This window comes from Ictidomys tridecemlineatus, chromosome 9 (genome assembly GCF_052094955.1).
Source record: "Ictidomys tridecemlineatus isolate mIctTri1 chromosome 9, mIctTri1.hap1, whole genome shotgun sequence".
Taxonomy (NCBI): Eukaryota; Metazoa; Chordata; class Mammalia; order Rodentia; family Sciuridae; genus Ictidomys; species Ictidomys tridecemlineatus.
Window position 1 is genome coordinate 12,222,637 of NC_135485.1, and position 14,449 is coordinate 12,237,085.

At 43.8% G+C, this 14,449-nt stretch overlaps 1 protein-coding gene across 2 annotated transcripts in view; it reads right to left on the minus strand.

The window, feature by feature from the left end:
- The window catches only part of Fam184b (family with sequence similarity 184 member B), a 105,626-nt gene that overhangs the window by 55,367 nt on the left and 35,810 nt on the right, over positions 1-14,449 (minus strand). For both annotated transcript variants that reach the window (XM_005318940.5, XM_078021123.1), the window contains one exon: positions 689-1,447. In XM_005318940.5, the coding sequence (XP_005318997.2) occupies positions 689-1,447 (759 nt within the window). The remainder of the gene's footprint in view (positions 1-688; positions 1,448-14,449) is intronic.

Consider the following 14,449-nt stretch of genomic DNA (forward strand, 5'->3'; position numbering starts at 1 on the left):
GTATAAAGACACGCTCTGGGTGCAGGACAGTTAACAGATCTGAAAGGTGGGTAAGTGCACGCAGGAGCCCTGAGTCTCTGGAATTAGTGGCTTAGGGTTCATCAAATGCCTACTCATCCTCTGACTGGCTGTTAGTTAATCTTTTTCTAGTAAGGATTAAATGAGATTAAGCGTCTGGTACAGAAGAAAATGCTCAGGAAGTATTAGAAATATTAGTGACTGCTACTTCTTAAAAATGGGGCTCTGCGCTTTTGTAGGGCTCACCAGCTGACTCATCAATGGAACACAAATGTACTGAGGATTTTAGGAGACTCACATTGTTATGGAATAAACCCAGGCTTTAGAGTTAGGTTGTCCTGAGTTCAAAAACATTCACTTCATGTTCAGGGAGGCCAGTCTTTAAACTTCTCAATTTCATTCTTGTTTTCTTCATCTGTAACCTGAAAGTCTTTAAGTTCTCAGAGCTGAAGGACTAAGTCTAGCTCATCATGCATCCTTCGCCCATAGCCCTGGGCCCAGCACCCAGTAGGTGTTTAATAAATAATGTGCTGAATGAACTTGATAGAGATAACCGTGCTCACTCTGGTAGAAATCAAGTACCCAGCACAGTGCCTTACACACAGTAGGTGTACAACATCGGCAGCCTATTAGCCCTGGGGGGGGGGGTTATGAAGAGAGGCCACTTTACCTGAATCCTTTCCTTCAGCTTCTGGGCATACTTCTTCAGGTCACTTATCTTGCGACCCCTGTGCTCCAGGTCCCCTTCCAGCTTCCTGACCTGGGCCTGCAGGGCCGACTCCTGGACCTGGAAGTTCTTGCGGAGGTCGGCCTCCTTCTCCTGCCACTGCCACAGGGCCTCGCTCACCGACTGCTGCATGGCCTGGCGGATGGCCTCGTTCTCCCGCTCGTAGGTGGCCTGCAGCTCCTCAGCCTTGCGGGCGTAGTCCTGGCTCAGCTGCTGGTTCTCCGCTCGCAGCCGCTCCACCTCCAGCAGCACCTCCTGCATCTCGGCGTCAGGGCCGGGCTCGGCCTTGGCCTCGGGGCTCTCCTGGGATCGCCGGCTCCACTGGGGGCCCTCTTGGCTTGTCAGGTGCCGGAGCCGCTTCTCGTAGTCGGCCTTGAGCTCCAGCATCTCCTTGGACAGCGTCAGGACGCGCTCCGCGTGCTCGGCCTCCACCCGCAGCTCCCGCTCTCTGGTCTCCACCCTGCAGGTGGCCGACTCGGCCTGCGCCTCCTGAGTCAGCCTCTTCTGCAGCTCCAGGGCGCTCTCCAGGGCCTGGATGCGCTGCAGAAGGGCCTCCTCGTCGTCGCTGTTCCTGCCCTGTTCCTGCAGGACCCTCGCCTTGGTCTGGGCCACCGCGCCCTCCAGCTCCTCCTGGTGCACTTCCCGCAGCGCCTCCAGGCTCGCCTCCGCCTCATCCTGGCGGGTGTTGAGGGCATAAATGACCTGCAAGAAAGTCAGCAGAGCCCAGTTAGGATAAGGGAGCTGGGTGAGTGGGAGGGCGGCTGTGGCCATAGACGCTGTTCCTCCACACTGGGGACTGAGGTAGAATGGCACAAGCAGGGCCTGGGAAGATTTGGGTGGCTGCCGCTTATTGAAAACTGTAGAGAGCCGGGAAGTGGCACAGGGAGGTGGTGGAAGCCAAGTTCTCTGAGAGGGTAATCCACAGGGGACATTGAGAGGACAGCAGGAATCTAGGGGAGTTTTAAAGCAGAGGGGTGATGTGATCTTCTTTGTTCCAAAGGAACACTTACGAATGCAAAACACCAACAACATCTTAGAAAACCCAGCCCCAAGTATTCTCCACAGGTACAGGAAGAAGATTGGAGAAAACTCCACATGGAGGGACCCTCCTGAGCCTGACAGAACGTATCTTTGAAAAATCCAGTTGACATCACACCTCTCCCCCCTCATCGAAAGACTTTGCCCAGACCAGGAACCAGAAAAGGATGTTGGCCCTTTCTACTTCTAAAACAAAAGGGGAAAAGTACTCTTTGCCAAGCGGAGAATGGGATGAAGGAACCCAGGAACACAGCGGGAAGCCCAGATCCAGGATGATTCCCAGGATGTTGGCTCCAGCAACAGGTAGCTGTTTACTCAGATGGGAAAGACTAGGTGGAATAGATATGGAGAAGAAAATCAAGGATTCTCTTTGGATGTATTAAATTTGAAATGCCTCTAGACATCCCAGTGAAGAAGGCACCAGAGCAAGTGTGTACATTGGTTCCCTTGGGTGTTTAAAATGCTGTCCTGTGGCACAGTCATTCACATTGATTTACCTTTAGCCTTGATTGGTGGCTGGTGTTTCCTTATTCATGAGTCTGTCTACTAGACTATAATGTCATTGTCAGATTTCTACTAGGGACTCTGTATCCTCGTGGCCCTGAGTTCCTTGGAGGTAAGAGGCCATTTCAGGAGCCTGGTGGAAACTAAGCAGGTGAGAACCCCCTCTTCAAGCAGAGGAGGATAGCATTTGCACTGGGGATTCTCCAACATGTAGTTTGGAATAAAAACAAAATTTTCTGTTACTTTCTTAAAAAGTTGAAAGTGATGTGTGTGTGTGTGTGTGTGTGTGTGTGCATGTATAAAATTAATATTCTTAAATATTCAGAGAAGTTCAGTAAAAGGTCATAAATAAGAAGGTGTGATTAACCCAAAGCACACCTGCATGTATAAAATGAATATTTAAGAAGACCAAAGAGCACCACCAGAGGTGACATGTGTTATAGATTTAACAATACTTTATTTCGAGACTGCAGTGCTTGAAGGAAGAGTAACATACACCCAGGAAACAGCCTAATGTCTTATTTTCCATTGTCTCCATGTGATGTAGCTCTTGGTTTATTGTGTGTCTTCCACAACAGAATGTAAGCTCTATGAGAGAGGAGCTTGGTCTTCGCTGTTCATCACTCTTGGTCCCCAGTGTCAAGGTGGACACTCCAAAAGATTTAAATGGGGAAGGAAAAGGGTAGATGAAGGAATCAGAACTCCATCTTGAAACTTTCAAGGTGTAAGATGAGCTTGGCATCTTATGAGGCCTTGGGAGAATAAGCACTAGATAAAGAATCATGAATTTGACGTCTTCCATGCAGGGACCAGGGAAACTAGCCTCTTTGCCCTCCCAGGAAGACACCACAATGAAATGAAGTTTCATCTCTAGAACTCCTCTGCATCACTCTGTGCACGGAATTCAGCCAACTTCTGGTGTTTTCTATGGCTTCCCAGTGATTACCATCCAAGAGCGTGTCTGGAGCTAAGTGAATGTTGAATTTAGTACCATGTTATAGTTCGTATTAATAATAAATACCATTTTTATAGAATCTATCATGTGCCTTGTACAGGGACAGAAACCATATATCCACTCATGATTTCAGAAAATTCCTATGGCAACTCTGTAATTTAATGTTTTTCTTCCTGTTCTAAGAATGAGAATTGCAGTTTCAGAGAAGTTCAGTAAAAGGTCATCAATAAGAAGGTGTGATTAACCCAAAGCACATGCTCACCACACAGGGTCTCACTGCATCTTGCTGCCTCATTCAGTCATTTATTTATTCATGAGTTCACTGTACATCTTGAATGGGCCAAGTTCTGTGCTGGTTATTGGAGGTAATTGCTGCTCAATAAGACAATTAGATTTGTGACCTCAAAAATACAATTCAGGGTTTTGGTTGTGGCTCAGTGGTAGAGTGCTTGCCTCACGTATGTGAGGCACTGGGTTCGATCCTCAGCACCACATAAAAAAATAAGTAAACAAAATAAAGTTATTGTGTCCATCTACAAATAAAGATATTTTTAAAAATACAATTCAGGACTGGGGTTGTGGCTCAGTGGTAGAGTGCATGCCTACCGTGTGTGAGGCACTGGATTCAATCTTCAGTACCACATAAAAATAAATAAATAAAATAAAGGTATTGTGTCCATATATAACTAAAAATATTTTAAAAAATACAATTCAGTGAGACAGACTAGAAAATGGAAAGTTTAAATGCTTTCTTATAAATGCTCTGAGAGGATTCAGCACCAGTTACTATGGAAACACAGAGGAAAGGTCTGGTAGGAGAGAAGAGTTACTGGAAAAAGCAAGCCTTCCCCCTTCTTCATTTGGGTGGTCAATCCCATTTTGTCTGTCAGTTGCTGCTTAGGTAAGAACAATAGCACTTCTGCATGTTGCTCCATAATACTTGATATGAAATTGAATGCACAGTATGTTCATATTAAGTATCTATAATGGGATTGTTGCAAGTTATCATAGTTTGCTGCAGGTCTCAGACATTGAGCAGAAACCACATTCCTAGCCCCCTGCATTAGCAGGACCATAGCCTAACAGTTGCCAATTGAATTCAGGTGGATGGATTAATGCATGTTATCTTGGGTTAAGACATTAAGGTTAAGAAGGATGTGTATCCTTCACACAGCCTCTTTACCTATCTCAGACAATGGAGAGGACTTAGAGGAAGATTAAATTCAAGATGGAAGGCATCTGAGCCCTGAATACTCAGTAGGGCTGCACTCTACTGGGAGGACCTGAGCCAGATATAAATGACCATGCTGAGACTCTGACTTGCTGTTATCTGTTACCACATCTGTTAGTTACCCCAACATGTTGGCGGTCCACAAGACTACCCTAGGCTTTGTGACTCACTAGAGGAATCACAAGATTCAGCACATAGTCATACATATGGCTATGATTTATTATAGCAAAGGACACAAAGCAAAATCAGCTAAGGGTAAGAGTGCATGGAGTGGAATCTGGACGGCAAGCCAGGGGTAAGTGTTATGGGCCTGGCCATTTGGGCAATGCAAACAGGCTTCATTTTACCCTGAGACTCCATGTCATGTAAGAAATGCTTCTCCCATGGGAACACTCCGGCTCTGTACCTATCAACAGTTGCGTAGCATAGCATGTTTGGCAACACAAAATGGCAATTCTTATACAATGTAAAGTTGTTCTATCTTTGGTTCCCATTTTTCTTGGGCAATGTACCCTGTCAGAGATTGATTGTCTAGACGTTAGTAACAATTCTTTAACTTGTACTCAAGTAGAGTCATTTTGAGACTCACTTCCCTTCTGCTTGCTTGCTGCTATGCCAACCTGGAAAGTCTTGTGGGAAATACCAATGTACCCATTACATTGTTTTGCTAACTGCTCAATTCAGCTTCTGTACCTCTGCTTGCTTGCTGCTTCGCCAACCTGGATGTGGTTTTTGCAGGTTTTGCTTTTAAAGACCTTGAAATGCTCAGGCTAGGTGCTGTTCCTTGCAGTTAAGGGTTCTGTGGGGAGCAGTCTCTGGCCAGGCTGGCTAAATAAAGTGTCTCTCCGATTTGGAGAAAGTGGACTTGGTATGTTTTCTAAGCGGTCTGCCCTATAATAGTAAACTTCCCTTTCAATGGAGTTAATTCACCTATGAAGGAGTTGCAACAGTGCCAGAAGCCATCCATGACCCATATGTGAACTGTGCGTGAACTAAAACGATGTTGAAGCCATTAGGCAGGAAAGCCTGATATTGGGAACTCCTAACAGCAACCCTGCTGGTTTGAGAATGCCGGGTTCATGTGGCTTCCTACCTAGCTCCACCACAAGTTCAGCACAGCATCAGAGATGGGCAGCCAGCTGGAGCCCACAGCCTCTTAGAGTTGGGTGTGGCTTGCCAAAATGCCAATCAACCTGTTTATTCCAAGACCCCTGCCACACCCAGAAGCAAGACTCCTCCCACTGAAACCTTATCTGTGCCTTGATGTACTCCCCCTTAATAAAGAATCAGGACTGGAAGACCTATCAGGGGCTCTGCTTTTAACTAATTTCTGACTCTGTCTCTCTTTCTTAGTAATTATTTCAGACTTTTTATTTCCCAAGCAGCTCACACCTCCTCAGCAGGAACCTACCACAGTGGGGTGCTGACCACCCCACAGTATGACAACACAAGAAACTTGTCAAAGACTTAGCACCCAGGGTTTTTACTGGAGAATCCTCAGCCAGGCAACCTCTACTTGGCATGTGTCCAATTTCCAAACTCCCAGAAGGAAAGCAGGTGCTTAGCACAAACCATGTTTTTTGAACATTTTAGGCATAGTGAGCAACCCTTGTTAGTTTGAGTAGTGGGATTCCTCTGTAAATTGAATAATTTCCCAGATGCTAACTGAGGGCCAACCTTATAAGCAACCTGTTCTAAAATTCCCTATTCCTTTGTCTTCATAGAAGTGATTTCAATTCTGTACCATGTTTCTTGAGACCCTGACTCTAATTCTTGGCCCACTCCTATACTCCTAGCATTAATTATTGTTTCTTGCTTTTTGTAGCAGAAATGATTAAGAGCTTGGGTTACAGAGTGGAGTACAGGCTTCTTTGTCTCCTAGCTGGAGATTTTAGGCAGGTGATTCAAACTTGGTGGAGCCCAGTTCTTTGTCTTTAAAATGGGAGTAACAATAGCATCAACCTTCTAGGGTTGAAGTGAGAGCTAAATAAGGTAATGCACAGGAATATCTTCTATCCAATGCCTATATAATGAACACCACCTCCTATCCTATCCTAACCTACCCTATCCAGAAAGAAAAGATTTGAGACACTTAATTGTGGGTTGGCAAAAAGCCAGAGTATTTGGTAGCATTTAGTCTATTGTAGGATCAGAATCCAGGCTGCTGTGGTTAAGAGAAAATGGAATTTAGGGAAGGGGTAATCATAAGGGAAGAAGAACAGAGAGTGTAGATGGCTAGATGGGCAAACAAGACCAAAGTGGGAGTGGGAGTAGGGGGGAAGACTGAGATGAGAGAAAGGCCAATGAAAAGAGTTCAGAAGAAAGGAGAAGATACAAACACAAAATGGTATAATTCCAGGCAAATGAGTTTTAAACAATTGAGAAACTATATAAGGAATTTCACTTCCTTTATAAGGCATTTCTTATCTCCTGTTTTACCTGTTGCTATAGCAAAATACCACAGATGGGTAATTTATAAATAATAGAAATTTATTTAAAATTCTGGAGGCTAAGAGTCCAATATCAAGGTTCTGGCAGATTTGGTGTCTGGTAAGTGTTGTTCATTATTTCCAAGATAGTGCCTTGTTGCTTTGTCCTATGTGGCAGAAGGGACAAACATGCCCTGACATAGTGGAAGGGCAGAAAGGGCCAAACAAACTCCCTCAAATCCTTTTATAAGGGTCCATATCCCACTCAGGAGAGTGGAGCCCTCATCTCCTAATTAACTCCCTATTAACGTTACCACGTTAAGGATCAAGTTTCATCTTAAATTTTGGAGAGACAAACATTCAAACCATAGCAGCTCCCTGCAGATACAGAAAGTTATCCCATTCATCTGTCTTCTCAGGACATTTTGGACCATTTGGAAAAAGCGGTTATGGCTCTTTCATGTCATAATTATGGACATTTAGGCACAATGAATTAGAGTGAGAGCTTCCTAAGCATGGGGAACTCAGCTCACATTTTTGCACTCCTTGTGCACCTAGCACAGTGCCTGGCCTGCTCCACACTCCTAGGTGTTTACCATTGTCTTGAAGAAGGATGCTGTGCCATGTGAGTGTAGATCCCATTTGCCCCTATAAGGATGTCACACATATAGATGTATGCACACAGATGCTGTCTGCTAGCTGTGGCCTTGCATGCTATGTAATCTTATTGGGCCTCAGCTTCATCATTTGTACAATGGGAAGAGTAAAGTTTCTGTTTTATAAAGTAACTGAAGGGTTAAATGAGGTCATGCTGCGAGGCATGTGGTATGGTGCCTGGCTCACAGCAAGAACCTATGGAACCAAACTCTTCCTGTTATGGTTGTCCATGGGGCACATTCAGCCCAATGGAGATTTCTGTGGCAACAGCATTTCTTATGAGGAAGGCTGAGGTCCTCAGCATTCCTTGTAATGGAAGTTGCTGATGTACCAAGTATCTGTTTCTCTCTTCATCCTCAGAAATAGAGTCCTAGCTTTTCTGTGGGTGTGTTGTCACATGTCACAGCCTCTCCTCTAGCTCAGAGTGGCTGTGTGACCAAGATCTGGTCAGGTGGATATAAGAAATGTCATTACTTCTTCTAAAATGGCTCTATTTCCAGGCAGTCATCTTGGACCATGGGCTAAGGTTGATTTGAACGTGGTGTAAGAGGAGCCAGGGTCTCTGCACAGTGGAAAGCAACACCGGCCCTGGACTCATTCCAAATGAACTTTCATTTTGTTTTGCCATATCCATCTCTATAACACTTATCTTTTAAATGCTCAAGTTATCGTACTTCTCTGAGCCTCAGTTTTCTTGTCTGTAAAATGGAGATAACCCACACCTAGTTTCTGGGAGAATCAAATAGAATTACATTGCTGAAGTGGCACATAGTAGGTACTCATAACATGTTTCTTCCTTCTCTCCTCTCACTCCATCCCCTCAAAAGGAAAACTCCTTGGATTTCAGAGACACAATCTCCACAGCCTGCTCTGAACATTGTTGAGCACATTCTGAGCTACCTTTCTGGGCGCGGTGCCTCAGGGGTCACGTGGCAGCCTTCCCCTGCCATCTGCTTGCCTGTTACTACTACACTGAAGTATCAAAGAAACGAGTTCAGGCTTCATTTGCAAATCTACTTCCTCAGGAGGAGGCTGACCAGCATCTATCAAGGGATATAAATAATTTAGCAGCCAAGAGAAATACTGAGAAAGGGGGGAGGTCTTCCCAAGAGTTTTACAAATCCACTGAAAATAGTTTGACTTCAGAGAGAATTTTAGCACGGAGCCTGTTGGGGTCTTTGAGGTTGAGCATTATAGATTTAACTAGGCTACAAGCATCAGATCCTGAAAAAAGTTTCCATCAAGTTTAGCAACAAGAGTTAGAATTGAAATGAAAAGGGGACAGAAAGGCAATTCTATGTGCTGAGTATGCAGAGTACGACATTCACTGGGCCAGGCAATTTATGTTGTTTCAATTACTCATGTAACAGTTTTACAATTTGGACATTCTTACATTTAATCCTATTTTGCAGTGAGGTTAACTTCACATCTAGGGGCCACATTGCTTTAGAGCCTGCTAAGCCTGGGCACACATTGTAGCCCCACCTCTTTCTAGCTATGGTAATTTGAGTAAGTTTTTGAGCCTCTCTGAGCCTCAGTTGCCTTATTTATGACATGGGGGAGCAGTGTGTACCTCATAGCTCTCTTTGGAGATTAAATGGCATAATGAACTTAAAATCCATTACGGCATCCCAGCACACATTTGTCTACCTTCTCCCCACCCCCTTGATTCATCTTCCATGCCATGGCTCCTCCCACTCTGTGGATGGCATTTCTTTTACTTCTCCAATGATGTTGAACTTGCATTGGCCAAGACAAAATGAATGGACTGGTTGCAAGCAGAGCCTTTAAATGTGTTTGTGTGTGTGTTTTGGATGGTCCTCCTGTGCTTTCACTATTTGTCACAAGAAAAGTGTGTGCAGCATAGTCACTGGTCCCAGATCAAGAGACACATGCAGTAGCCTGGACCCCAACTGGAAGTCTAGAATTATCGTGGCTTAGTCAAACACAGCCGGGAGCAGCTGAACAGAGCCAACCAGAGCATGAAATGAGTCACTGTTGTCAAAGCCACTGAGACTTGAGAGTTGATTGTTACCCAGGATTATTGCAGGAAAATCTGACTAATACACAAAGAAAGATCAAGAGTAATATAATCAGTACATTTAAGGGTATTTGGAGTTCTGAAGAGGCACAGGGAAACCTAGGGGAAAAGATCACATTACTCAAGTGATTCCCTTTGCTCCTGCGTCACCCTTAATGGGTCAGCCCCATCAATATATAAATGTGCTATGATTTTTATCCTTACCAAAAATACTTCTTTTGATCCCACCTCACCCATTTTCCTTCACCACTTTATAGCAACTCCTCAAATGCTTTTATACCCACTGTCACTAGTTTGTCTCCAGTTCCTCTCTCTTGAATCTTCTCCAATCAGCCTTTCAATTAATCTACCCAAATAGCCCATCAAGATCACAACTGACCTCCACATTACTAAAACAAGAGTCAAGTTTCAGGCTTCACTGGTTCAACTTTTTTTGGCAGCATTGACCTAATAAATCATTTCCTGCTGCTTAAAATATTGTCTTTACTTGGCTTCTAGAATACACTACCTTTCTACTGACCACTGACCACTGCCTTCCATATCTTTGGTTATTTAGTTCCTCCTCATTCTCATCCTTCAAATAGGAGTGCTCCAAAGCTTAGGTCTTGGACTGTTTGTCTTCTCTATAAACATTCCCTTGGGATCTCCCAATCCCATGATTTTATGCATGTTTCATTTTCTACTGACTCTCAGATTTGTTTGACCAGGTCAGACCTGTCACCTGAACACCAGACTCATATATCCTGTTGTATACCAATATCTACACTTTGATATCCAATACGCTTCTCAAATTGAATTCTGGATATTTCTGTCCAAACATGCTCTTCCCACAATAGTCCCCATCTCATTCCACAGCAACTCCTTTCTTCCAATTGCTTAGGTAAAAATTTTGGAGTCCCCCAATAAACTCATGAAAAGATACACAACATCTGTAATCCTTAGAGAAAAGTAAACGAAAGCCACAATGTTTTAGCTTTGATGGATATCGTTAAGATGGATATCTTTTAAAAAAGAGAGAAAACAAATTCTGGGGAGGACAGGGAGCCTCTTGTGAATTGCCGGGGGTGGGTGGGGTGTAAAACAATGCAGCCACTGTGGAAAATGATACATACAATTACCATATAATCTGGCAATTCTACTGATTTTCTCTTCTTCTATAATATGAATTATATGCAGGAGGGGGTTTTTGTCTGCTGAGTTCACCACTAGATCCCAGAACATTACCTGGAATGTTCAAGGATTCTGTAAATATAAATTTACATTTTGCAAATATAAATATTTGATGAATGAATAAAATACCATTTCATCCTAGCAGAAATGTTATCAGAGTGCAGAGAATACTTGGGTTAGGTTGGAAAGATGAGCAAATGTTAGGCAGAAGGAGTCTGAGGAAAAGACAGGTTGGGAGCAGAATAAGACCAGGAAGTAAAAGAGGCATGCAGTAGAGTAGACTGTGGGGGTACATGCAAAGGGCTGTCCTTTTAGCTATAACCAGGAGAGGGGAGAACAGTATGATACAATGCTGGACAGGTGGGCAGGGGTGGGACGTTCCAGGTTAGGGATTAGGCTTTATTCTCCTCATGTAGCACTTGGTGCCCACGCAGACTCCCAGGCTTTGTACCAGAGATCCTGATGTGGGAAGGTCTTTGGGCTTTCCAGAGATCTGCATTTTTATATTCAGTTGCAAGAGATCTCAGCGTCTGAAAGCCACATGGGTGTGTACAATGGGAAACCTGTGGTGCATGATCCAGGCAGGAAGTCTTTCTTTCTTACAAGGTTTGTGCCCTTTCTAGCAATTAAAACTCTCCATTTCTTAAGTTTTGGGACTGTGCCCTGGCTGCAAAGTACGGTCTGGGTATAATGGAGGCTGGAAGAGAACTTAGGGGAGTAAGAAAGCTAGATTACAGCCGGGGAAAAGGTATGGGCTTTGAGAGCTGTAGACAAGAAGGAGCGGCAGGCCAGTGATTCTCAGGTATGGGATAGAGGACAAGGAAGAGTCCAGAAAATATTTTTGCCCTGTCTGGCTGCAGGATAGCTACACACCCCTACTCAGAAACATGGCATCTGGAGACACCAGACCAGAGAAAGGCCATGGTCACTGCTTTGGATTCTTCATTGGGCACAGAGTGGAGCTTCAATGTTTGGGAATCCTGAAAGCAGCCCAGAAGGGCAGAGGTCATGTGGTTGCTGCCTCTTCCTTTATAGAAACAAGTTGGAACAGGACCCAGACCAGGCTGGGCTCACACAAATGAGCTTGGAATGGATTTCTAGACAGATCCAAGAAGCTAATTAAAATCTCATCATTGCCCATCAGAGAGCTGTTGCTAGGTGCCTCACTGCATGTGGCACTGAATTGTGAGACATAAGCTTCTGAGTAATTGGAATCCAACTGTCTCCCAAAGCAATGTAGACTGAGGCTCAGCTGAAAGGTGAGGGCAGTCCCTCAGGAAGGCTTTTAATTTCAGCTTCTCCAATACTCACACATGGACACAGATCTGCCTTCATTTTGAGTAGTTTTACAGGCTTTAGAAGATGTGGGGACTGGAAAGGGACCATATTGTCTGTCTCAAATCTCAAGTCACTTGTCTAGAGCTTTATGGAAAATTCCCTTGATTAGCCAACCTGCTCAATAAATATGCATACGTGTGAGTGATACTTCTTGTATTAGCCACCTTTTCAACTCTGTGACCAAAATACCTGACAGGTACAATTTAGAGGAAAAAAGCGCATTTTGGCTTATGGTTTCAGAAGTCTAGTCTGTGGTAGGCTGACTCTATGGCTCTGGACCCAAGACAAGGCAGAAAGGCCTGGTAGAGGAGTGCTGCTCCATTCATGGCAGCCAGGAAGCAGAAAGAGAAAGAGGAAGGGATCACAGGAAAGATGAATCCTGGGCAGGGCACATCCCAGGGACCCACCTCCTCCAGCCACACCCCACCTACCTGCCTATAGTTATCTACCAGTTAGTCCAAGAAAATTAGGATAGACTATTTAGGTTACAGCTCTCATAATCTAATAATTTTGCCTCTACTCTTGCACTAACACAGGAACTTTTGGGGGACACCTGATATCCAAACCATGATACTTTTTTATGTATGAAAATAAAGAAAAGTTAATACTTCTCCTTGAAACTATTTTGGCAGACAAGCAATCCAAGCAGGAATATCAAAACCTATAACCACATGCATAGAAACAGAATTGTGTGAATTGCAAAAGCAGACATAATGGTTCTGCAAATTCACCCGTTTAGATTACAATTTTATATACTTAAATTCTAAAAGCAGACTTTGTATGCTCACTGACATGGATATACATATCCATTTTTCCAAATAAATGACATAATAATGGGTGTTAGCATTAGTTTTACATAGCACTTTCTGGCTCACAAAGCAGCTTTACAAGGTAAATTCCACATCATAATAAATATAAATACATTAATGCCCATTCTAAATAAATTTTTATTTTCTCCGCCATTCTCCGGGGAGAAAACTCTCTTGTAACATTTTCCAATTTGTTTACTGTGCCATCTACAAATCTTCAATAAACAGTATGTTTCAAGCTAAATATCCCCTGCCAACAACACCTGAACAAAACCCAAACCTCCATTTATGATCCCAGTTATCTTTGCAGATTGTTTTCCCAGCCAAGGCTGAATTTCTGTGCTCATACTGCATGTAGCCTCCGGTGCAGTGGCAGGAGTTTTGCTAAACACTCTGTCAGGTTTTTAATTTATTGGTGATGGGGCAGACGCTGCCCACTTAACCTGAACTCCAGAAATGAAAGGGCCACACTGGGTACAGTTCACAACCAGTCTTTTATCCCTGACTTGTGCTGCCAGGAGAATCTATAGGAATACACAGTCCATGACAGATCACCATGGCAAGGATCTCAAAAAACTAGGAAGAAGTTAAGATAAAAATTTATAAAATTGATAGATTCAAGTTTGTTTTAAAATTACATACACGTGATCACTTACATACATGTTAACACACATTGACAAAGAAAAGTGAGAAGATACCAAAACATGGCCAGAGTTATTTGGGGGCAGATGAAGGGTGATCATTCCCCCCTCTAACTTTTGTTTTTTGTGTATTCTCCAACTTTTCTCTGATGGGTGTGTACCTCAAATATAATCAGAACAACTCTAGTTTTTGTTATTGTTGTTGTTTTCAAGACTAGAGAATATACAGAATGTTCTGCATCAGTTAATCCTCACGTACATCAGCTGAGACACAGCCTAGAAGGAGATGAGGAGGAAGGCCACGTCCTGAGGCCTCCTGGAGGATTTGGCTTTGGCTCTGCTGCCTCCATCTGACTGGTGAGAAATAGAAATTGGCCTGTTTCAGTCTGAGCAGCCTAGTTACTGCAAATGTGTTGTTTTTTGCACTAGGGCCTCTGTTCCATGGAGAAGCACGTAAGCTAGTGCTTGCTGCTGCTGAGAATGTAGTGAGGTGTGCAAGGCACTCCCTAACCTCAGGTCACAGGTGAGGAATGGAGCCCGCGTTGGCTATGGCTAGTCTGTGCTTTCAGAAATGATCTCCAAACCTCAACCTTACATAAGCCTCTTTTGGGAACAAATGTTGACAGCATTGAAAAACATTTGATACAAAGACTGCTGTCTGTGCTGCCTAGAAATTTCTGAAATAATTTCCTCCAGACTATCCTTTTTATAACTAATCTACTTTATGTCACTTTTTCTCCTTGCGTCTAAGTGTTCTTCTAAGAGTGTTCTTGCATCTATGAGTGTTTCTTCTAAATCTAGGGGCTGACTCAAGACAGTGCTGTTTAGTACTCCCAGAAGGCTCCTCACCAACCACATCAATGGCTCTCAGCCTTAATCTGGCTTGGCATA